Source organism: Triturus cristatus, chromosome 1_2 (assembly GCF_964204655.1).
Source record: "Triturus cristatus chromosome 1_2, aTriCri1.1, whole genome shotgun sequence".
Taxonomy (NCBI): domain Eukaryota; kingdom Metazoa; phylum Chordata; class Amphibia; order Caudata; family Salamandridae; genus Triturus; species Triturus cristatus.
Genome location: NC_140580.1, coordinates 1,055,233,247 through 1,055,259,773, shown reverse-complemented (window position 1 = coordinate 1,055,259,773; position 26,527 = coordinate 1,055,233,247). Strand labels below are relative to the sequence as shown.

Sequence of the window (26,527 nt, the reverse complement as noted above, 5' to 3'; positions counted from 1 at the left end):
GGGTTAAGGAACAACAACGTGATTGTGCCCCCCTTCCCCATCATTTTGGTTGGGGGCGTCCCCTTACAGTGTGTTTTTCCAATTTCTAACCCTGATAAAAGCACCATAACAGAAATAAAAATATGCTTAAGCTGGCTCTGCATGGTGGCCTCTGCCAGAGGGGGGACAAAGTATGACCCGTTCACCTGCTTTTGACCAGTCAGGCAGGAAGAATGCTTAACTTGGCGCTTCTATCCCTGTACATTCACTTGGGAACGGGGGACGTGCACACAAGTGCACTTCACAGGCTCTTTGTCAGCTGGCATTCTGCATACCCGGCTATTGGCGCAGGCGCACTGTTCAGTCAGTACTCGTGATCAGACGCTAAGCTGTAGCTAGTGCAGCAGGTGCGGGTGCACCGGGCCCAGGGGTCCGAAAGGCCCATTGCACTTCGATATTTGCTGGGTTTGTTATTCTGTAAACGCAGCAGTTGGGGGTATTTTCTTTACTTAAGGTGCATGGCACCTTTACTAAGCCAGTTCGGTGAGGAGTGTGAAACTGGGAGGGTTTCACGAGGGCCACATGATTAACCCTAGGAGCGCACTAGTTTGCCGGTCTGCTTTCGGAATACTAGCATCACTGTCTCTCGAGGCAGCTGGAGCCGGGAGGCGTGTTCAGAGATCAGCTGTCGTGACATTCCACTCGGTGCCACCTGTCATACCCTTGTGGCATGGCCACTGCTGTGGTTTGACATGTTAAAGCCCCAGTGTGGCGCGTGCCCCTCTTCACACGCCCGCTACAGCAGTGCAGCACGTTGGTCGCCGGCTCCTTTCCGGGTTTGCAATGGGCTCCATCGTAGCTAAAGTCCTGCTCCCGACAATCAGCAGCCTGGCCTTCCTCCCCACCATCAGCATCGCCGCCAAGAGGCGCTTCCACATGGAGTCCATGGTTTATTTCTTCACCATGTTCTTCATTGCGGTAAGAACCGCTCATCTCTTTCGGGAGGTGGGGGGGGGGAGAGGGAAGTGGTTTTTGGGGTGTTGATGGGAACAGGGCCAGCCCGCGCTGCCAGGCCAGTGTCCGTGCTGGATCGGGATGTCTTCTCTCATTCCGTCTTTGTTTTGAAATCCTGTTGAGACTTTTTGGCATACAGGCAGCGCGGCCTGCTGTTCCCAGCGGCGCGCGCACGCGCTTCTTGGCGATGCGGTTTTCCAGTGTTATAATAGAGCGTCTGCGCTCAAAAATGTGTCTGTATTGTTCCTCCGCTGGCAACACCACTAAACATAAAATGCATGAAAGAAAGAGTGTTCAGACGTCCAGTTCCAGCAACCGCAGAAGAGTCCCACTGGAAACAGCTATCGACAGGCAAATAAATCTGCGCTTCGACGCGTGCGTTCCGGCCAGTGCTAGGTCCCTGTATTACCGCCGTCTTCGGAGTTTTAAGGCTGCAGCTCCGAAGTAAAACCGTCTGTTGCATGCATGGAAAGAGCACACAGCAACACCAAAGAGTGGCAAACTAGGCCAGACAAAGCATCCATTTCTTTTGGGGTCCATGCCAGATCAGCTGTGCGTAGAGCTCCACACAGTTAACAGGTAAAGGTGATTTGAAGGTGAAATGCGTGTTTTAACACGGATGAACAATTTTCTTTTATTATGGGGTGACCCCGTCTTGGTGGGCCCTTGTTCCAACATGACTGTTTTAATTCACATTTTTCATTCCCCACCTGGGTTGGGTCAATTTTTACTTTTTCCTTAATGGCAATTTTTCTTTGGGTGCCACTTTGAATCCTCAACCCTTTTCCACTCTATTGCTTGTTTCCTCAGTATTCATCCGTTCCTTGAATTTAGTGGTCATCTTCTGGTGCTATTTCCTGCCTGGTTCATCTGACGCCCGCACAAGTCCCTCCCCTTTGGTTCCAGGTACTGATGACCTAAGCTCTGGCAGATAGCCGGCCTATGGTAGCTTTCTATGAGGGGGGCACAGAGATAACCACAGACCCCTACACACTGCGGAGGTATCCCTAATGCCCCCAGTCAGGCCTGGACTGGTCTTAAGGAACAACGGGGGACTCCAGGGAGTCTGAGGACCACGGGGGTGTTTGTAGGCGAAAACAACCCTTAGGGAAAGCACAGCTTTTTGTTTCTAGACACATACATAATTCACCTTCCAAATTCAATCTCGAGTTGACTGGACGCAATTGCAGCTCTCACTCTGTACAATATGGGACCCATGTGAACGCACAGTTCAGGGCGCCATCAGCTACCAGCCCACCCCTGCATGCAAAGGCAGAAGGACGTGGCCAGAAATGGCCATGATACACGCATTGTACATCTTCTGACTGACCCTGTCTCATTAGCAACTTTATGACACCCTGGTATTCCAGCCAATAGCACTACGCATGCAAATTAACTTCTCTCAAATTAAACTTTGGCCTACCTGACTCACCAACCAGGACCAACTGTAAGTTAGGCTTACGGTACATGACTAAGGACCAGATGTACGAATCTACCAATTTGCGAGTCTCAAATTGCGTGGTTTTGCGACTCGCAATTTGCGACTCGCATATTGGAATGTACAACAGTGTCTCAGACACTGTGATTCCTAAAGGGGTCGCAAATTACATGCCTCATTAATATTCATGAGGCAGGTGCAATTTGCGGCCCCATTAGGAATGGATAGCACTCCCAGGGATGGTGGCCTGCTGGGGTCAGCAGACCACCATGTCTGTGACTGCTTTTTAAATAAAGCATTTTTTTTAATGCAGCCCGTTTTCCGTACAGGGAAATGGGATGCATTTAAAAAAGAAAAATGAAACGTTTCTGTTTCATTTTTTAAGGGCAGGCAGTGAGTCCCTGGGACCACTGCCTGCTCTTAAAAAATATTTTTGCATCCATTCACAAAGCAGAAGCCCCTTCCTAAGAGCGAGAATCGCAAACGCTATTTTGCGAGCCACCAACTCGCAAAATAGCGTTTGTTAGTATTTGTACATGCCAGAACCCTATTTTGTGGTCGCAAACGGGCTGATTTCCCGTTTGCAACCGCAAAAAACAGTTGTACATCTGTCCCTAACCCACAGCCATTATTTCAGGCACCAGTATTCAGTGCTTTAAATGGGCCGGTACTCACCGGTACGGAGTACCGGCACTTTTTAGTTATCGCCTCTTGAGTACCGGAACCTTTCCTAGGACAAGGAGAGTACCGGTACTCATGGAGGGGGGGTCTTTCCTTGACACAGGTGGTGCGCCTCGGCAGTACTTTAAACAGGACCAGCTCTGATTTTGCAATCCTGAGCTGAGTTCGCACAGGAGCGCCAGAACAGCGCGGCAGGGTGTTTTGTTTACACTTTGATCCTGCACAGTAGGAGTTAAGTGTCGACCATAAAACTAATGGAGATGGTGTGGGGCGTATTCTTCAGGGCAGTACAGCGTTTCAGCATGCCATTGTTTTAAATGACTGTAAATGTTACTTCATCAGCAATTTAAATTAAGCATTTTTACTTGAATGTACATCCATGCTGCCAATTTTCCGATTACCCTCAAACAAAAAACACTTTAAAGGCAACACAATTGTTTTTTGGTTTGGTGCATTTAAACCGCTTGTTTTGTATGAGAAACCACGTTTAACCCAAATGCGACAGACAGCTCCATGGAATGCTTTAGACTTTCAGACAGTTATGGATTTTAGCTGGTAATGCTTTTGCATGCTGGGACTTGTAGTTCTCCTTTCTCATTATAAGTAAGGTTTCTAAAAATTCCATCATGCATGCAAAGCTTTGATGGCAGAAATTCAGAGACAGTTTTGAACCTACCCTTATTATTATTTGGGCCATAACCATAGGACAGATACTTCTGATTTTTTTACTTTGCACTTGGATTTCCTGCATATAAAGTTTGGGAAGATTGAAAACCTAGCCCCGTCTCTGGCTCCGCCCCTAGTCCCGCCCCACACTCCACCCCCCAGTCCACCGCACCTTTTGGTGAGTACCTGCACTTATTTTTTCCATTTAAAGCACTGCCAGTATGTTAATCTACACTTTCACCACAATCCCGCTTACTGCTCTCCAACACAGCACATAGCACTGATCTCCGAGCCGGGGTCCCTCCTGCCACCAGCTCCACTGTCCAGGCTTCGGTTTCTGGCTCTCCCAGGCCACCGAATAACTGTCATCTGTGAACAAATGAAGGCGATGGCAACATTTGTCAATGCACTGCTAGACGAGCCATCTTTGATTCCATGTATTCTGAGATGACCGAGAGCAGACAACAGAAGGCCAGGCAGCTGGGCCACCCTCCCTCACCCCAGTGGGCTCCGTGTCCCAACCTGAACCTCCCGCCGTCAGGCTCCTAACTCCACCTGTGCAGTTCAACCATCCTCTGCAACAGACAGGTATGTCGGCTGCAGCTTTCAGCACACACCAGTCCACTATGAGCCAGGGCTTCCCTTAATAAGGTGCCCATGGGACTCACTTCCTGTTGTCCCTTTAAACAGGTAGGACATGATTAAAAGAATCATATCCGGTTCACGAAAATCAGCGGAAACGAAGAACAATGAGGTGTTGCAATTCCTGCAGTGAAACAACCTGTCGGTCGTAGCGGTCTGTTTTCAATGGAAGAAAGGAAGAATGTAGGCTAGAAAAAATAGCAACATACTATAGCTACTTCCACCGCCACTACTACGGCAAAAAAATATTTATTTTCAATAAAAAATATTAATATTTTTCATTAGCTTCCGGGTATAACACGGGAAGCTGGCAAGCACATGAGAATACTTCCCCTGCGGGCGACAGCCACCATTGAAAGCCTGCAAAAGGGGCACTTTGTGGCTGCCACCTCCATGCTTTCATCTTTATCTCCAAGATTTTGAGGGCCCGAGCCAAGACATACTTTAGGGGTCCCTATTCAAAATAACTCCAAGACTTTGAGGGTCCCAGGCAAGACATCCTTTAGGGTTCCTTTTTCAAAGTAACTTGGCATTTCCCCCATTTTCTGCTAATTCAAGCCCCACGATGCCAAGCAATACTGAATAATCTGTTAAAAGTTGAAATAAAGAAACGAACAGACGTGAGATAGAGTAAGAGGAAGTTCACTTTCCATGGTGGGGCCCATAGTTAAAGGCCCACGTTGCCCATGCCTTTTAACATCTCTGCCTGCTCCTCCGGCTTGCCTTGTTTTGGTGGCCACAACTCACACTTATTCCAAGGCCTGGCGCTCCTCTGAAACTGCAGAAGCGTCTCTATCACCAGAAGCTGCTCTCACTTCCTCTCGATGTAGGCCCGTCTCCATCCTTGTCAAATGGCAAATATAAGCCCAAACAGCATTACATTTTTAAAGAAAAATATACATAAACTGACATGATTGTTTATTTATTTCCACTGTTTTGCAATATTTGCACCCCTGCCAACCTGAGCAAAAATCTCACGTGTGAGGAGGGGACGGGGACTTGGAGGGGACAGAGTCTCCTGTGGAATAGTACCTAGCAGGCACTTTTGCCCCTACCCTGTCCCCAAGCCCCTTCTTCCAAAAACTAAAAAAGAACAAGCATTGGCATAGCTAATAGGTCTCGCCTTTGGGACCTTATAAGTGTTTAGCCATGCAACAGTTGCTTAACTAAATACTTATAAGGTCCCAAAAGCGAGACCTATTGGCTATGCAAAGCGGCCGTGCGGCCGCGAAAGTGAAAGTGATCGCAATCAAACATCAAAGTGGCCGCGCAAAAGTGAAAGTAATCGTGGTAAAGCACGGCGCGCGCGCCCGCGCACATGCACTGTAGCTCTAGGCTGGCCTGGTAGCACTTTTTGGAGCCCTCTCAATAAGTCTCGCTAGACCAGCGCATGCGCTGGGTCAGGCGAGACCTAAAAATCTTCCTGAGGCTGGTTCAGATATCCTGGGGTGTTTTCACACCCTTTAATGGAGATGGGCAGTTCAAAGCCTCCGGAAACGAAATGGAAAACCCCTATTTACACTGGTTTCAGCTCGTTTTCCCTGCCACCTTGTGATATGGGCTCCTCACCGGGAGAACGTGTGCTGGGAGCCGATATCGCCTGTCACACGGTGGCGGTGGCGCAGTGTGAGTTGGCAGGTGGTCATTTGGGCTCACATTTCCACTTTGAGAGTGAAGGGAAGGTTCCAGATCAGTGTGAAAGTGAGAGCAACTTCTAACTAAAGAGCTGGTGCAGCCGTCAGAGGAGCGCAGGACCTTGGACTGAGGGTGATCTGAAATCACCAATCGGGAGGTGGGGCGCTAATAGATCCATTCACTTACTTGCAGAGGAATAACAGCTGGTAATTATTGTCCCTTTGTACCTGGGACCCATAATTATGGAAGTGTAGTTCACAGCCCTCATCGCCCACAGGTGAGAGCAATAATGCTTAGTTATAATAATAATGAGACATTCTGTTGTCTAAATGGAAACACGTGTATTACAGCTTGATGAGATCTCTTTCATTATAAACAAAGTAGAGATGTAACTCAGCCTTACATCAGTATCAGTGACGTCTCACATATCTTGCGAAACCTTTCCTTTGGCAACGAGGATACATTTAATCTCTCTGGGAGAATCTGATGCCCTTTGCCGCTGGGCATTAAGTCATTGCCTAATATTTCCTTATCCTTAAAGGAACCATCTGGTGAATGTTGCGATAAATAGCCTAGTAACGAAAGCTTACATAGGGAAAGGGACATTTTTGAATGCCCATTGTTGGTGATAATTAGTGACGCAGGAGTGCGTAAAGAGAACTGTTTTCCTCTCTACACTGAATTGCCTCTTTAATGTAGCAATGTCCCTGCAGCAGACACTGTCAGCATTTCAAAACTGCCCTGCTATCATAATTCAAACCTAGGGATAGTGACAGTCTGCCAGATCCCCACTGTCATTAAAAGCAGGTGGTCTTTTTGACCATGGGATGCTTATAGCAGTAGTTATAAAGTAAGTGGCTAAATCTCAGATACCCTTAGCATATTTTACATGGGGATGGGCAGCGTTTGCACTACACCTCCACAGAGCTTTTTTAATTGGTACCGATGCAGGTCATGAGGCCGAAACGCATCATACCACCATGTCAAAAGGAATACATTGGTTGGATTAAGCACAGACCTCTGGAGCCTGTGTCCTTGTGGTGCATGCGGAGCACGTAATCTGGGACTGGTTTTTCACATATATATATATATATGAAAGCGGAGGTTCGAGGAGCTTAGCAGTTTCGTATATATATATATATATATATATATATATATATATATATATAGGAGCGAGGCAACATACTCAAAAAGCAAGGACAGCGAAAACCTCAGGTGTCAGAGGCATTCGAAAAAGACTTACCTCCGAAACGCATCATGCCATTTTATTAATAAATGGTTCTCCTGGAGACCCCGCTGTCCACCATGTCAAAAGGAATACATTGGTTGGATTAAGCACAGACCTCTGGAGCCTGTGTCCTTGTGGTGCATGCGGAGCACGTAATCTGGGACTGGTTTTTCACATATATATATATATATATATATATATGTGAAAAACCAGTCCCAGATTACGTGCTCCGCATGCACCACAAGGACACAGGCTCCAGAGGTCTGTGCTTAATCCAACCAATGTATTCCTTTTGACATGGTGGACAGCGGGGTCTCCAGGAGAACCATTTATTAATAAAATGGCATGATGCGTTTCGGAGGTAAGTCTTTTTCGAATGCCTCTGACACCTGAGGTTTTCGCTGTCCTTGCTTTTTGAGTATGTTGCCTCGCTCCTATATATATATATATATATTATATATATATATATATATATATATATATATATATATATATATATATATATATACGAAACTGCTAAGCTCCTCGAACCTCCGCTTTCAAACCACAACAGCAGCAGCGGCAGCGGCGAACAAAGGAGAGCGGACCCAGATTGCTGGCAGGAAGATTTATTCTTGTCCTTCGCTTAGTGACGCGTTTCGGGCACAGCCGTACCCTTGATCACACACTCATAGCAGGCTGCCAATACATTTTAAATAAGCCACGTGAGTTTCACTTCCTGTGTCACATGATCATGGACATAGGCAACAGACTAGTAAGGAAGACAGATATCGTATAATCGACAATACAACAATCTTAACTTTCCTGCAAACTTAAATAATTTGCTAAATTGTTTGTATATTATTACTGTATAAATACAGAGGAAACAAACCACATACATTGATGCAATTGTCCAAAATTAGACAATAAGTTTAAAGCAAATACATAAATAAATATATTTACAAGTCAACACGGGTACTGGCTAAAAAAGTGAACCATAATAAAAACACTGTTAATAAATAGGATAAAATATCACTAATAAAACAGTATCATCATGGTACCACATATTCCAGCTATGAACCAGCGGAGGTCTAGCATAGCAGCATAAATGCTGATAGTAATGTGGTTTTAGGCCCAGTTGTTGTTGTTATGTATCTATATGCTAGTCTGAACTAATGAAAAAAGTGCCAATAAACTATGTGCAAATACAGTAAATAATCTCCTTTCCTCAAATTAATCTCTTTGGGAAAACGGACTGTCCAATGTGCGTGAAACATCTAAAAAATCCCTACACTTATGAAAAGTTGGGACATGTGCAAAAAACGCAGAAGCAGCAGAGGTTCATATATATATATATATATATATATATATATATATATATATATATATATATATATATATATATATATTTCACTGAAAAAACCATAGGTTTCACACATGTTATAGTTAGCGGAAATTTTACTGATAAAAAACCAATGAAATTCCCCCGTTATAGTTAGTGCAGGCAACTATAACTCACGCGACCGAAATCCTCTGCTGATGCTAATACTGTATTTAGACACTTATTTGCCCATGTCTTCTTCCATACATTTTTAGCTATACATATATTACAAATATTTTTTTTTCATAAAGACACATATGTCATCAGCAGAAGATTGCGGTTGCGTGAGTTATAGTTGCCTGCACTAACTCTAACGGGGGAATTTCATTGGTTTTTTATCAGTAAAATTTCCGCTAACTATAACATGTGTGAAACCTATGGTTTTTTCAGTGAATTTGCAAGGTTTTTTAAATGCTAATTCCTAACTATAACGTGTGTGAAACCTATGTTTTTTTCAGTGAATTTGTACGTTTTTTTAAATGCTAAGTTACTTTACGCCATTCGTGGCGTGCGCGCCCACTTAACGCAGTTCGTTCCGTGCGCGCACGGTGCACTTCGCGCACCGTGCGCGCACAGTGAGCACGCGGTGCGCTTCGCGCACCGCGCGCCCATTTTACGCAGTTAGTGCCGTGCACGCACGGTGGGCACGCGGTGCGCTATGCGCACCGCGTGCCCACGTTACGCTAGATGGGCCATGTGCGCACGATGCGCTTCGCGCACCGTGCGCACATGGAGGACATATGATGCACTTCGTTTTGAAAGGTAATATTTTAATTTTTCGTATATTTTATAAGCCATGCACAAATGGTGCCCTTCGGGCACCATTTGCACACGGGGTGGAGAGAGTGTGGATAATTTTTTTTTTTAATATTTTTTTTTTAATATTTTAGTTTATCTCAGGTGTAATAAGCCATGCACAATTGGTGCCCTTCGGGCCACAATTGCACACGGGGTGGAGAGAGTGTGGACAATTTTTTTTTTTTTTTTAAATTGTTACCGTACGCGTACGGTAAACGTAATCGGCGAAATTACCGAAAAAATAAAAATTCCGTTTTTGGCCTTGGGGGATCTTTGGGGACTCCCTCAACATGGCTATGTGTGTGGGAGCTGTCTAAACAGCCCCTTTACATGTTTTTGGGCTTTATATTTTAAAAATCACTCTCAGTGCGAGAGAGAAAATGGCGGCCGCCGCTTCCTGGTTTCGGCCGATTCGAATGTTTACTTAGATCTAAGAGCCAATCAGAATCGCGCTCGCGGACGCCACCGTACGCGTACGGTAAGCGTACCGTAAGCGCACCGTAAGCTGGCTCAGATATATATATTGATTTAAAGGCTATTTTCTCAGAATCTACTGAACAGATTTACACCAAACCTACAAAAGGCACTTCCTTGACCTGAGGACTACCTCTCTGCCAAATTTCTAGTAATTCTGTTCAGCCGTTCGGGCTGTAGCCCTGTCTAAAGGTCCTATGGAAAAATGCATGGGAAAAACGCGTTTTGGGACCCCCCTTTTATCTCAGCCCCCGCTTGACGAATCCCCCCGAGACTTTCAGGGTAGGAGCGAAGCGTAGCGCCCCACCTATTTTAAAAAATTCGCGAGGATTCGTCGACCGGCACCAAAGTTATTCAAAATAGAATGTTGCGGATTTCCTATGGAAACGTGGTCCTAACTATAACTACCTACTGGCGACCGCCAGTAGGTTATATATATATATATATATAATATATATATATATATATAGGAGCGAGGCAACATACTCAAAAAGCAAGGACAGCGAAAACCTCAGGTGTCAGAGGCATTCGAAAAAGTCTTACCTCCGAAACGCATCATGCCATTTTATTAATAAATGGTTCTCCTGGAGACCCCGCTGTATCCCCTTGTCTGCTTCATAGAGGAAGAGATTTTTGGAATATTTGCGTGTAGCCATTGACACGCAGGGGACCCATCCTACAAGTGTTCCGAGCTAATCAGTGGCAAAAGCGAAGTGATGTGATTCCAAGGTATTGGGACCCTCGGGACCGCTGCAACCAAATAGAACGCCGCAACCAAATGGAGCAAGGTACTGCTGTGTAATGAAAAGTCTGTGACTTCACGGAGAGGTGTGTTCACTGTATCAGCGTCTCCAGGTATGCTCAAGTTTGGCATTTGTGTCAGGATGTGGAGGGCCATGAGACTGATTTGTTGCCATAAAGATCTGCGTATGACCACGTTTTTGTAACAACAGCCCGCACTCGCCATGAAGAGCACAAGAATCAATGGGGGTGAAAGAGACATTCTCCTAGTTTAAGAGTCAAGATGCATGGTGGGAATTGCAGTCTGTGATGAGGTGCTGCATGGATGTTCTTCCAATGACTGTGGTCAGCTGTGCTCCCACCAATAGGAGTGAGGCAGCACATTCAAAAAGCAAAAACAGCGAAAACCTCAGGTGTCAGAGGCATTCGCTTACCGCTGAAACGCGTCATGCCATGGTGCTAATAAATGGTTCTCCTGGAGACCCCGCTGTGTCCCCTTGTCTGTTTCATAGAGGAAGAGATCGTTTGGAATATATATATATATATATATATATATATATATATATATATATATATATATATATATATATACAATAACAATCGGGTCCTTCCGGGATCCAAGCCCTCGTCAGGTGGTGCGTTGTCCGGCGAACCCACTGCCGGATAATCCAATTACTTCAAGAAACTAAAAACGCACTCTCAAAGGTCAGTCTTTTTTAATCATGAATCGCTACGCGTTTCGACACAACCTGTGTCTTGATCACACGATTACTTCTGGATTCTCGAACATACATATAGGTATATGTAAACATAGAAGAGGTGCTAACATGTTGCTCATTTAGGCTGCAAAGCGGCCGCCATTTCTAAACAGGTACAAACCTCGTACAATTAGATGAATATAACCTAGTATTCTTTGAGTTCAGACATTCAATCAGCTTGTTGCTTGTTTGCAATTAACATATTGGATTATGTCATGTTGTCGAGTATATGTTTGACCGCACTTAAATTTAGACAAAACATTCAATCAACTTTATCCATTGTGAGCTGATAAGCAGACAAAAGCTAGTAATGCTGAAAAGTCAAGCCCCACTACACATGCGCAATTCAGCGGACTAGTGCCGCATACGTTCCTCTAGATGTGCAGGCATGCATGTAATGGTTTGCAAACTTCGAACTCAATTATAGGGATTTCTATACGGACTAGTGCCTCATATACAAACGTACCCATATGGACAGAATGCATAGCTCAATTGCCAAGTGACAAGATAAAAGCCAAGAGCAGTTGGCACCTCTAATTACAACCACATGGTAGTTAGCAAAAGACCAAAGTCACAAGAGTGTACTTGACATCACAGAAGAACTGAACTAATATACTGAAATAATATAAAACTGTGAAATTCTTATCTCTAGGAGAGTGCGATGAAGTGTCATCCTCATGAAGAAAAGGGTAGGGAACCTGTGCCGTGTTGTGAAGAAGTGAATGGTCCCTTCCTTTCCTCCTGGATGGTGAGAGAAACATAGGTTAAAATTAGCTCTGGATTCATCATAAATCACATGACTAAACTAGCATGTTTATATAAAAAACGATATCGGAGACATTCACTATTCATAAAATACATATAAATTACATTTCAAAATACAGAATACAGATAGATATCGCAATACACTATTAAGTGTTCAGTCATCATGTAAGTGTGTTGCAAGCTCCTCGTCCATATTATGCCCCCCAGGGAACTTGGTTTCTAATTCCATGATCCATTTGGATTCCCTCTTCCTCAGGGCCAATTCTCTATTACCTCCTCTTTTGGAAACATGCACCTGTTCTAAGGCGAAGTACTTTAAAAGAGAGTTATTGGACTGGTGTACACCCTGGAAGTGTCGAGCAATGGGATAATTCTGGTCTTTGTTGGTTATGGCTCTAAGGTATTCCTGTATCCGCTTTTTAACCATGCAAGTTGTACTCCCAACATACCAGAGTCCGCACGGGCATTCCAAGACATACACTACATAGTTAGTGCTACATGTTAGGAACTGCGAGATAGTTTTATTCTGTCTTAATCCCGGGATCCTGAAATCCTTAACCATGTGGCTACATTTGCAGGCTTTGCAATGGCCACATGGATAGAACCCTTTGAGATCGAAACGGTTCCTATTGGGTGTTTCTGTGATATCTCCTCTGACCAAAATATCTTTGAAATTCCTCCCTCTTCTATATGTTATTAGAGGTCTGTCACCAATGGTCCCACCAATGACAGAATCTGATTTCAAGATCCTCCAATTGTCAGCTAGCATTTTCTGGACCTGTTTGGATTCGTGATTGAATGTAGTTATCACTCTAGTTGGTATTTCTTCCTGGTCCTCCCTGGTGGAGTATTCCAAGGCTTGAGATCTGCTGATTCCACTGATCTTCTTTACTGCCTTGTTTAGTACCCATTCGGGGTACCCCCTTTCTCTGAATCTACCTAGTACGATACCAAGTTCTTTCTTAAAGTCTTCCTCCGTGCTGCAATTTCTCCGTGCTCTAAGCACCTCCCCAAAGGGGATGCTCCATTTAAGTGGCTCTGGATGAGCACTGTTAGCATGGAGCAAGCTGTTCCCGGAAGTTTCTTTCCGGTGTAAGCTGGAAACCATTCTGCCCTCCTGTATAGAAATGGCGGTGTCTAGGAATTCGATTTTATTACTACTTATGTTAGCGGTAAGGTGTATATTATACTTGTTGTTGTTAAGTTTCCTAATGAATTCCCTAGCTTCCTCTTCATTGCCCTTCCAAATGACGAAGAGATCGTCAATATACCTTAGCCACACCAAGACTTTTTCAAAGTCTGAGTCCATGTCACTGTTCGTGTGGAGCTCCTCCTCCCACTTGCCCAGGAAGAGGTTCGCAAAACTAGGTGCGAAGCACGTACCCATGGCCGTGCCGCGGACCTGTTTGTAAATTTCACCATTAAATAGGAAGATGTTATTCTTCAGACATAGACCCATCATGTCAATTAACATATTGGTGTGATCAAGATAGCAGATATTTCTTGCTTTGAGAAAGTGGAGACATGCTTCAATGCCCTGGGTGTGGTCAATGATGGTGTATAATGAACTCACATCCAGGGCAATGAGTAGATATTCATCTGCCCATGTGATATCAGAGATTTTGTTCAGAAAATCTTTCGTATCCCTTATATGTGAGGGTAACTGAGTGACATACTCTCTAAGAAAGAAGTCAACGTATTTAGATATGTTCTCGTTGACATTACCTAGTGATGATACTATAGGTCTCCCTGGTGGTACAAGTGGGTTTTTATGTATCTTCGGGAGTAAGTACAGGATAGGTAGTTTGGGGAAATCTTTTTTTAGAAAACAGTATTCCTGCCATGTGATGAGTCCTTCTTTTTGCCAATTAGCTAGTTTGTCCCATGTGTTATTTATGCTGTCATTATATACATCAGTGGTACATTTACAATAAAAGTTCGCATCTGAAAGTTGTTTTAGTGCTTCATCAACGTACATACGTTTGTCCCACAAGACAATATTGCCTCCCTTGTCGGAGGGTCTGATTACCATACTGCTGTCTTGTGCTAGAGAAAGGATAAAGGTTCTTTGCTGATTGGAAAGATTACAGTCATAATTCTGACGTGTACCTAGTCTGTGTTTGTGCTTAATCATTTCCTTCGTTACCACTTCCTGAAAGGTGTCTATTGAGTCGTGTGGCAAAGTCGGAAAGAAAACGGATCTGGGCTTAAACGTAGTGCACGCTGCCCTGTGAGTATTGACATTCTCCAGATCTTCTGAATCCTGGGACCCCCCAGTGCCCATAGCAGGCTCTGCTAGATCATACATAGTTTCTAGGACATCTGCATCACCAACATTGAGATTCGGTTGCGACCAGATATCCAATTGTTGATCACTGTTTTCAGGTGGTCTGGCGTTCCTTAGGCTATGCCATTTTTTTAATTTAAGTTTTCTTACGAACTTAAAAATATCCACTCTGGTGTTAGCATAATTATACAACTCAGTGGGGCAGTAAGTTAAGCCTAAGCATAGCGTTGTTTTTTCCATGGGTGTAAGGAATCTAGAGGAAAGATTGATAATTGTTCTATTTACCATTTCCTCATCCATGATTAGTATATTTTCCTTTGGCCTCCTCTTTTGGTTCCCATGAGTGCCTTGCTTATTTCTCCTTTGTCGGAGCCTGAGTCTCCTCTGCTTGGACCGCCCCTGCCTCTTCCTCTTCCTCTTCCTTGCCCTCGGCCACGTCCCCGTCCTCTCTTCGGAGTGGTCGATTGGGTATCTTCCTTCTGTCGTCTGGTCCTCATGACGCGAAATTCGTCTAAAAAAGACGCAGGTTTACTTGTTATCTCAACTTCAGAGGAAGTACTGGCTGTTGTATCTGAGAGTTCTGTGTCCGAATCTTCTGTTGTCGGTGTTTCAGTTACTGGTTCCACATTTTCAGAGGTGTTTCCTTGGTTGTCTTTCTGCTTATAGAGATGATCATATTTCTGGCTATACGTTAGGATGCGACCGCTCTCGTAGTCCGCACAATCTCTATGCAGCTTTCTCTGTTTCCGTGATTTGATATCATCTTCATATCTCTTGAGTCTGTTCACCAAGTCTTCTTTGAATTTTTTGATCTCCTCCTGGTCGGTACTCTTTTTGAAATCGTCATTGATCGCTTCCAATTCTTTGATTATTTCCTCTCTGTCCTCCCATGCGTATTTAATGAGGATCAGAAGCATGTTCTTGGAACTTAGGGCCGAATTGTTTGCCCAGTCTTCAAGCATCCGTGGGTTCCTTGCCTCATGTGACGGGGTAGTATATATGCGCAAACCACGTGGCACCATTTCCTTGTCAACATAGTCTTGAAGTGAGACAAGCAACAAGCTGATTGAATGTCTGAACTCAAAGAATACTGGGTTATATTCATCTAATTGTACGAGGTTTGTACCTGTTTAGAAATGGCGGCCGCTTTGCAGCCTAAATGAGCAACATGTTAGCACCTCTTCTATGTTTACATATACCTATATGTATGTTCGAGAATCCAGAAGTAATCGTGTGATCAAGACACAGGTTGTGTCGAAACGCGTAGCGATTCATGATTAAAAAAGACTGACCTTTGAGAGTGCGTTTTTCGTTTCTTGAAGTATATATATATATATATATATATATATATATATAGATATATATATATATATATATATAAAAATATATATATATATATATATATATATGTATGGATGTATATATATTATAGTTAGGCTCAGATTTAACTCATGCAAAACAAGTGAAATTCAGCAGTTACAGTTACCAGAGCTAACTAAACTATAATTTATGCCCCCGCAATCCACTACCTATGACCTCACATATTACATCAGTCATGACATGGTCAGTGATATCACTGATGACATCTCAAATGACATCACTGATGACATCATCAAGAAAGTGGAAGCATTTTTAAGAGATTATGGGTGTTACACATACATACTAACCTACTACAAACGTTAAACAAGTATATTAGGTGCACTACTACTGAGTGATACTATTTTTAACTAATATGTGAATAGCTGTGTGACTATATGTATCCTTGAGTGTATGGGTGTGTGAGTTGCTGTATGGGTTTTATAAGTGGGAGTGTGAGTAGCTGTGTAGGTGTGTGAGATTGCAAGTGAATGGCTGTATAGGTGAGTGAGTGGGTGTGTAATGACTGTATGGGTGAGTGAGTGGGTGTCTGAAAGGCTGTATGAGTGAGTGACTGGGTTTATAAGTGACTGTATGGGTGAGTGAGTTGCTGCTTGAGTGGGTGTTTGATTAAGTGAGTCAGTGTGTGAGTGGCTGTATTGGGGAGTGAGTGTCTGTGTGAATGGCTGTATTGGTGAGTGAGCAGATGTGTGAGTGGTTGTATGGATGTGTTAATGGGTATGTAAGTGATTGTGTGGGTATGTGAGTGCGTGAGTGCATGTAAATGTGAGTGAATGGCAGTGTTGAAAGGCTGCATGGATGAGTGAGTGGGTGTGTGAGTGACTGTGTAGTTGAATAAGTGGGTGTGTGAGCAGCTGTATGGCTGAGTGTGTGGCTGTATGGGTGAGTGACTGGTTGTATCATAGCTGTTTGTGTGAGTGAATGCATGAGAAGCTGTATGAGTGAGTGAGTGGGTGGGTGAGTGGCTCGATGTGGGAGGGAGTGGTTGTGTGACTACTAGTAAGGGGCTGTGAATGGGTATGTGAGTGGTTCTGTGAATGATATCCTCAGTACTGTCATCAGTGAAGTCATGTGAGATGTCATCAGTGATTTAGGCCTGGGCGGTAAATTCCGTTCCACTCGCGGAATTTGCGGAATTTGCGTAATTTGCGTAATTTCGCGTTCCGCGGAGAGCGCGAAATTGCTAAAAAGTCTGCTTTCCGCGATTTCGCGAAATTTTTGCTTGTTCGCGATCTCAAAATGCGTGTTCGCGAGATATTTCTCCCCGAGCACGCAAACAGCAATTGTGAACAGGAAAAAAGCATCGCGAACAAGCAATTCCGCGTGTTCGTGGAATTTCTGCGTGTTCGCGGAGATTTTTTACCGTTTCGCGGAGATTTGCGTAACGCAATTCCTCAAATTCCGCCCACCCCTAAGTGATATCACAAGTGGTGTCATTGATGTCATGAGTGATTTCACTGACCATGTCATGAGTGATGTAATATGTAAGGTCATAAGCTCTGCATTGTGGGGGCATAAGTTATAGTTAGCTCAGGTAACTATAACTGCTGAATTTCACTGGTTTTGTATGAGTGAAATCTGAGCCTTTCTATAACGTCCCAGTAACCTTTGTTTTTTTCAGTGAAATTCTAAGGTTTCTTTTATTCTAATTCCTAACTATAACACCCGTTACCATTGGTTTTCTAAGTGAATTTCTAAGGTTTTCAAATTCTATTTCCTAACTATAACTTTCCTGTAACCTTTGGTTTTTAAGGGACATTTTATAGTTTTTAAAAACTATTAGTCACATTTTCAGAGTGGTGGAGAAAGGGGGCGGGGCCTCCGACCAGCTCCCAGGAGTCTTGGTATGTCGGACTTACTCGGGTAACAGGAGGGCTTTTGGGCCCACAAGAGCCCTCAGCATCCAAGGAGACTTCACCCCCAACCAGCAGTGAGCCGGAAGGTGCATTTGCAGAATGGTGTATAAAGGGGGCGTGACCTTCGAAGCCCTCTCTGCAATTCTGAAATGTGGGACCTACAGGAGGTAACAGAAGGGCTTGTTGGCCCCCAAGATCATTCTAGAGCCAAGGGGACTTCATCCCCCAATCAGCAGTGCGCCAACAGGTGTGTTTGACAAGAGGAGGAGAAAGGGGGCATAACCTTCGAAGTCCACTCAGCAATCACAGTCTTTGGGACTTAGTTGAGGTAACAGGAGGGCTTGTTGGTCACCAAGGACCCTCACCATTCAAGGGGAATTCATCCCCCAACTAGCAGTGCACCAGGAGGTGCATTTCCAGAGTGCCGGAGAAAGAGGGTATAGCCCCCAAAGTCCTCCAAGCAATCACACTAGTTGGAACTTTATGGAGGTGACAGGAGGATTTTTTGGCCTACAAGAACCATCAGCATCTAAAGGGACTTCATCACCCAACCAGCGCTGTGCCAGAAGGCGCATTTGCAGGGTGTGTGGACTTCTGAAGACTTCTCAGCAATCCTGCTGTGTGGGACGTACTGGAGGTAACATGAGGGCATGTTGGCCCCCAACGAACCTCTGGCGCCAAGGGGACTTCATCTCCCAACCAGCAGTGCACCAGAAAGCTCGTTTTCAGAGTGGTGGGGAAAGGGGGCGTGTCCTACCAAGACATTTCAGCAATCCCACTGTGTGGCAACTATTGGAGGTAACAGGGGGGCTTGTTGGCCACAAAGGAGCCTCAGGAGCCGAGGAGATTTCATCCCCCAACCAGAAGTGCTCCAGGAGGCGCATTTGCAGACTGGTGGAGAAAAGGGGCGGGGACTCCAGCGACTTGCCAGCCCTTCTTTATTTTAGTTATTAATTATCTCATTTCACAATCATTTGAGATGTCATTAGTGTTGTCACTGACCATATCATGAGTCATGTAATACGTGAGGTTATAAGCAGTGCATTGCGGGGCTGTGAGTTATAGTTAGCTCAGCTAACTATAACTGAAGAATTTCTCTGGTTTTGTACGAGTGAAATGTCAGCCTCACTATAATGTCCCTGTAACCTGTAGTTTTTCAGTGAATTTCTAAGGTTTGTTAAATTTTATTTCCTAACTACAATGTCCCTGTAACTTATGTTTCCTGTAAGGTGTGAGCCTGCATGCATTCGCACCATACACTTTGACAGCTCCCAGCCCCTCTGCAGTAGCCTACATCGGATTATAGGCATGGAGAGAAAGACTTCCCCAGTTGCTCATTTAAAAAGAATGCAGCAGTGTGGAAGGAAGTTTTCTCTTCATGCGCACATCAAAAGGGAAATCCAGTTAAAAAGAGATCCTGCTGGGGTCCCATCACTATTCTGATGGGACTTCTTAAGCTGACAGTGTGATGAGGCCGCTTTCAAATAAATAAATTATATATGATAATGCATTTAACACCTTACAAGCCATTTTACTATGTCCCTCTACATTACGAGGTATTAAATGCATTAACATGTCAACAAGCTGCAGGGGAGACACATTCACTGGTCTGTAGGATAATCAGGCTGGTCTTACTGGCCATTATTGTTGCTGTTTTGTGGCCTGCTTTATGTGCTGGTGGGCCAATTGTTAGTGTTGATTTCCATTATATTATCATAAGCACTGCCTGCAGTAAGCACAAATCCATGGAGTGTTCCATACCTTGAAAACACAAACAGTTTGTCTTCACACATTCAAAACTGCTCTATTTTGTAAAGGGGGACACATTTTAGCTGTCTCAGTCCCTAATTGAGGCACCTTGCTGCCCTGGCCAAACTTGAAGGCACATGCATGGCTACAGTAAGTAGCATTGGAAAAGCCAATAGGTTTCAACCACGCAAGATCTATTGGCTTTGTCAATGTTTCATTAGATATGCTGCACAGCAGCACAGGCTTAAAGAAAAAAAAGTGCTATGATACAGCCAGCATTGACCTCGTAATAGCATTTCTTTTCCTTGTTATGCCATGTCTCATAGCATATGCAGTATATCTAAAAAAGCATTGACAAATCCAAATAAATCTTGGGTATGCAAGTGCTATTTGGCTTTGTTTAATGCCTTTTTGGTGGACAGGAGGTTGGAGGGGGTGTAACAGAGGGAAACCGACTGTACCATGCATCATTTGCCATGCCATATATATATATATATATATTGGTAAGGGTATTTTTTGGGTGAAGGGGTGGATTGGGGAATAGGATGATAAGGGTATTTATAGGGTTAGAGGTGGGTAGGGGTATAGGGTGGTAAGGCTGTTTTACGCCATAGGGGTGAGTAGGGGCATCAGATGGTAAGGGTATTTTTAGGATTTAGGGGTGGAAAGGGCTATAGGGTGTTTTTAAGCTATCGGGGTGTAGTGTGATAAGGGCATTTGTATGATTAGGGGTGGGTAAGGTTAAGGGTCTTAAGGTTATTTGTACGGTTTAGGGGTTGCTATGGGTGATAAGGGTATTTTTAGTGCTTAAGGGCTTTAAGGTTCTGGAGTAAATAAGGTTATGGGATGGTAAAGGTAATTCAAAAAAGGGTGTGTGGGGTTCCCCTTCCATTAAGAAAAAATTATAATTTACAAAGAAAATGGGGGTGTTGGGAGGTCTCCCCTAAATAAGAAAAGTAAAACACGTAATTTAAAATTATATATATATATATATATATATATATTGTATGCGCTGCTGCCTGGAATGAAGTTGCCGATGGTGAGTGCGTCCTGAAGTGTGGACACTTGTGAAACTTGGTAAATAACACGGCAGTCCAGCCGTGGGGACTGCACCACCGCAGAAAAAGCGGCCCAGAGGCTCCGTGAATTTCGAGCCGTTGTCGGACCATTGGCAGGGCATTGATTTATTTGACAACGCATTACACACTCCATGAGGAGCCCATTTATGGCGGAATTGTCTTTATTATTTCAAGTGGCAGTATGAATTCTAAATATGAATCGAGGCTTTATATAAAGACTACTGCTCCCATAAGACACTGTGGATATTTGATGAGGCTGCACCTGGGGCCAATAAAGGTACTGATGTTATTTAAGCAGCCGTCTTTTTGCCTTTCATTTAACTACCGCTTGCTGCCTGTGATCAAGGACAAAGGAGATGTCTGAAACGCGTAAGGCTGATGATATTACCCATGGATTGTTGTATGCGCTGCTGCCTGGAATGAAGTTGCCGATGGTGAGTGCGTCCTGAAGTGTGGACACTTGTGAAACTTGGTAAATAACACGGCAGTCCAGCCGTGGGGACTGAACCACCGCAGAAAAAGCGGCCCAGAGGCTCCGTGAATTTCGAGCCGTTGTCGGACCATTGGCAGGGCATTGATTTATTTGGCAACGCATTACACACTCCATGAGGAGCCCATTTATGGCGGAATTGTCTTTATTATTTCAAGTGGCAGTATGAATTCTAAATATGAATCGAGGCTTTATATAAAGACTAGTGCTCCCATAAGACACTGTGGATATTTGATGAGGCTGCACCTGGGGCCAATAAAGGTACTGATGTTATTTAAGCAGCCGTCCTTTTGCCTTTCATTTAACTGCCGATTGCTGCCTGTGATCAAGGACAAAGGAGATGTCTGAAACGCGTAAGGCTGATGATATTACCCATGGATTGTTGTATGCGCTGCTGCCTGGAATGAAGTTGCCGATGGTGAGTGAGTCCTGAAGTGTGGACACTTGTGAAACTTGATATATATATATATATTAATGTATGTGTACATATACATATAGACACATATACATATATACAGCAGGAGGAGAGCAAGGGGGCAAGCAACATGAGGGTGGTGCGGGCACACATGGCCTTGGCTGTGGTGCACAGAGAACCTTCATTGCCGCTCAAAGGTTTTTTTTTTAAAGGGAACATTGCCTGCAACCCTTGGTTTTTTCAGTGAATTTCTAAGGTATGTTTAATTCTATTTCCTAACTATAATGTCCCTATAACCTTTGGTTTTTTCAGTGAATTTCTAAAGATTTTAAATGCTAATTCCTAACTATAACGTCCCTGTAACATTTAATTTTTTCAGTTAATTTAAACAACCACTGCATTCCAAACTTATAACTGCAAAATGGATTATAACCAACACACTTAACACATTACTATCTAAATGATTCTATAATAGAATGTATAACTCCCTTGATATCTCTTTAACACAATGTATAACTCTTTCAGTAGAATCTGTGACTGCATGCATCACTGTGTCAGTAAGTCTCTTATTCACTGTATAAGTATTTGAGTGGATATGTGAGATGGTGCATCAGTCTATCAATGGTTCTTTTACGAACTGTGTGACTGTCTCAATGCATCTATGACTGGGTGTATCAGTGTGTCAATGGGTCTGTAATTTGGTTGCACGAGTCTCTCAGTCCATCTCTGAGTAGGTGCATGAGTGCCTTTATTCATTTGTAAGTAAGTGTATGACTGTCTGACTGGCTCTGTGAGTGGATACATGAGTTTCTTAGTGTCTAATGACCTCATCTCCTAAACAGCAGTGTACCAGGAAGCGCGTTTGCAGAGTAGTGGAGAAAGGGGCGTGGCCTCTGGCAACTTGCTGATCCCGTATTTTGTGTCTGTATTTTTCTACAGGAGGGGGACTGTGTGACCCCCTTCCCTGGGCCCATTAAGGCAGTGGGGAACCTATCCTGTGGGGCCCGGCCTTTTCTTTTTATTTATTTTTATACCTTAGAGGGAGGGGGTCCAAACAACCCCCCTCCTCGGCTGATTCTGGCCCCAGAGACCCCATACACCGGGGTCCAGCCTCACTTAGCAATGTTGGGGACCTCGGGGGAACCTGCAGGCTCCCACAGTCCCTGCTGGCACCCTGCCTCCTGCGGGAGCCGGCATTGCTTTATGAGAGAGGGGGCTGCTAACATGCAGTTCCCTCTCTGTCAAAGAAATTGTACGCAGTTTTGAGCAAGAAAGATAATTTTTGTACTCTCACTTTCTCAAAGCGGAGCAGAGTTTGCTATGGCTTGGCAGGAATGGTAAAACTCCCACTAAGCCATAGCAAACAGCTTTGTCCTAGGTGGACTCCTCGAGACATAGCAGGAACTGGCCCTGGGAGTTGGCGGTCCCCAAGGTCCTTTTTGTCTCCAGGAGGTGAGCTGTGCGGCCGCCATTCAATCTTTACTTTAGCCGCGGTGAGGTGGTGGTCACTGGGGGCATGTGGTCTGCAACGGGCAAGATTCATTATAATATTTGAGCCCTGGGGAGGTGGCGGTTCCCGGGGTTGTGGGGAGGCATGCGGGTCCCCCATATTTCTATGTTAATTGCCCCGGGAGGAGGTGGCCCCCAGGGATGGAGGGTCCACTCAGTCCCCCTATTAATAAAAGTTAAAGCCCTGGTAGGTGTTGCTCCCTGGGGCTGCGGAGGAACTGTGTGGCCCCCCGCATTAAGTTGGCAGTACCATGGGCTGTGGAGGACTGGAGGGTCTTGCAGCCCATGGGACTGTTTAAATTTCAAGCCTCAGGGAGGTGGTGGCCCCCAGGTCGGTGGGGGAAAAAACGTGCCGAGTTCGAGTGCGACCTAAACCGTTGGTCCCCCAGTGAGCTTGATATATATATATATATATATATATATATGAAACAACCAACACGTAAAAACGTGTAAATCGAAGAGCACTCAAGCAAAATCCAGGGACAGTGTTCTTTAAAGCTTGAATGCTTTATTCAGCAAGTTCCCCCCCGTTGTTCCCCCGAAACGCTGACAGACGCGTTTCGCCGACTGGCTTTTTCAATGTCAGTTTCCATTGCATAAAAACGGCACATTTAAACTTCAATCATATGTCACATGACAAAAAATATACAAGCATAGAAGATGGACTAACAGCAACATTGTTCGTGAATTCATGGCGGCCATCTTCTAACGGCAAATGTAAACCAGTAAAGTGCCTTAGGTTCGTGCAAATAGTGTGTGTAAAAATTAAAATTACAAGTTGGACGACAGTGTAAAGTGACAGATGGCTCATTTGGTGTTTATATATCAAACAGTTTCAGGAGAGAAACGCCCGAATGCAGATTGGTAATATTCTGAGATTTTGGGTGTGTGGTTATATAAGGACTATGTTAAGTATTCAATGTGTCCAAACACCATAGATATTGATTAATCTACGAACCAAGGGGGCAAGGAGGCTAACACAAGACAGTTTAATTATACTAAATAGTTGAACTTAACTCGTCTTAACTTAATGTTGCCAATCGGCCCCCCTAAATTCAGGCATTCCATCCAAATTGCCTAGTCATCTGTCTGTATGTAATAATAAAGCCCTGGATGGGCTTAAGGCCAACTACTGAGAGAGAGTACTTACATATGTTAGGCCACAAAACAGAAAATGAAAAATGAAAAAACAGATATCAGTTTTTTGTTATTAAAGTTAGAAATTGTAACGGCAGACCCCCAACAGAAGGGTATCTAAGATGCATTTAAAGAAATACCCATAGAATTTGTATACATCCACCACCTCATAAGTGGACCCATAATTCCTCATCATTGTTAAGCCCTATAGGGGCCTTTGTTTGGAGATCTATTATGTAGGTTGACTCTAGGATACGAAGTTTTCGTACTCTATCACCACCCCTCTCCGACTTGCCCACTTGATCCAGACAATAGAATTTTAAAAGATCGCGGTTGCTATGATGAAATTGCTCGAAGTGTCGAGCAACCGGATATGCTGGATCTTTATTTGTAATTGCCCGCATACTTCCTATGTATCTTTTGGCACATGGGCAAGTGAGGCAATAGACAGTAAAGTCTGAGTTGCAGTTGAGGAACAGTTTCATCTTACGTATAGGTCTAGGGTCATTGGGTCTGCCTGAGTATGTGGTAGATTTTTCGCTAAATTTGCAGGCTTTGCAGTGGTTACAGGGATAGAATCCCGCAAGGCCTATTCTGTTTTTGACTCTGGGGACCGGATCAAAGTGACTATGGACAAGGTAATTGCCTATTGATAGGCTACGCTTATAAGTTATTACTGGGATTACTGGGCGTGCCGGCAACTTTTTTTTAAGGATGTTGTCTGTTTGCAAGATGTGCCAATTTTTCTTGAAGATCTGCATTACCTGGCTGGATTTTTCGTTAAAGTTGGTTATCATCCTAACCTGACCTTCATCTGATTCAGTTGCTTTCTTAGTAATTAATAGATCTTTTCTATCAATATCTTTGATTTTAGTTTCAGCTATGGAAAGGTCTGCGATCTTGTAACCTCTTTCCCTGAATCTCTTAGTGGCTTCTGTTTTTACCTGGGCATAGTCTTGTGCTTTGGAGCAGTTTCTTTTGAGGCGTATAAATTCCCCAAATGGTATGTTCTTTATGGTACTGCGTGGGTGGTGGCTATCAGCATGCAGGACCGTATTGCCTGCTGTGGGCTTCCTAAAGACTTTAGTAGAAAGTGTGCCATTGTCTACATAAACCTCTAGATCCAGATATGTAACTGACTTGTCACTGATTTCCCCCGTGAATCTTAAGTTAAGGTCATTTATGTTAAGGGAAGCCACAAATTCCTCAGCCGAGGTGCGGCTGCCACGCCAAATTATAAAAAGATCGTCTATGTATCGAGCCCAAAGAGCGATCTTTTCCACCCAGCATTCGTTAGCCTCGCCCCAGGCCACGTGCTTCTCCTACCAGCCCACGAAAAGATTCGCGTAGCTGGGGGCGAAGCACGTTCCCATCGCGGTCCCTCGCAATTGTCGATACAATTTTCCTGCAAAGGTGAAAATGTTGTTGGTGAGGCAAAAAGTAATCATTTGTATCAGCATCTTGTTGTGTTGGTAATACTTCATAGGTCTTTTGTTCAAAAACCAATCTATGGCAGTTATGCCATTCTCGTGATCAATGCAGGTATATAGACTAGTGATGTCCAAAGTTATGAGTAGCATGTCAGCTTCCCAGGCAGTATCTTCAATCAGTCTTAAAAAGTCTTGTGTGTCCTTGATATAGGAGGCCAAGTCTTTGACTAATGGGGCCAAAAATAGGTCTATGTAGATAGATGTATTTTCCAATAGACTGTTAATGGACGCCACTATGGGTCTGCCGGGGGGATTGGTTACACTTTTATGCACCTTAGGAAGATGGTAAAAAGTTGGAATCATAGGTGTTTCACATCTCAGGAATAGAAATTCATCTTGATTTAACAGGCCGTCTGCTTTCCAGGTTTGTAAAAGGTTATGGTATTTGTCGATGCTTTCAAGATAAATTGTTCTGGATATTGGCAAATAGCAGTCTTTGTCATTAAGTTGCCGCATCGCTTCATCCTGGTACTGCTCTTTATTAAAAACCACCATGTTTCCCCCTTTATCCGAAGGTTTAATTTCAATGGTTTGGTCTTTCTCTAAAGATTTGAGGGCCTCCCAGTGTTTCCTAGGGATATTGTAGCGACGTTCATTAAAATCCTTACGGTTGGCCAAGGTTTTCAAATCCAAAATTACTGCCTCACTGAAGACATCGATAGCGTCGAACGGTGTTTTCGGGATTGCTCGAGACTTCATCTTGAGGTTACTATGTCCACCTATTTGGTTAATACCAGATTCTGCCAAACATTCATCGGTAAATTGTTCCCCAGACAGCATGTCTGAAGGTGAGGAACCCAGTTGCTTCATTGTTAAGAGGGTTTCCAAATCATGACCTGTCAGGGCATCTGACTCGCTGATTTCTAAGTCTTCTGTTGTTGTCAGACCTCCAATTTTAGGATGCAACAGATATATTTTTTGGAACTTCAGCTTCCTAATGTATCTAAAAAGATCAATTC

At 44.0% G+C, this 26,527-nt stretch overlaps 1 protein-coding gene across 1 annotated transcript in view; it reads left to right on the top strand.

The window, feature by feature from the left end:
* Positions 1 to 741: 741 nt before the first annotated feature.
* MYMK (myomaker, myoblast fusion factor) overlaps positions 742 to 26,527 on the top strand; it is a 121,377-nt gene continuing 95,591 nt past the window's right edge. The window contains exon 1 of the mRNA XM_085612505.1: positions 742 to 957. Coding sequence (XP_085468631.1) covers positions 823 to 957 — 135 coding nt within the window. The 5' untranslated portion in view covers positions 742 to 822. The remainder of the gene's footprint in view (positions 958 to 26,527) is intronic.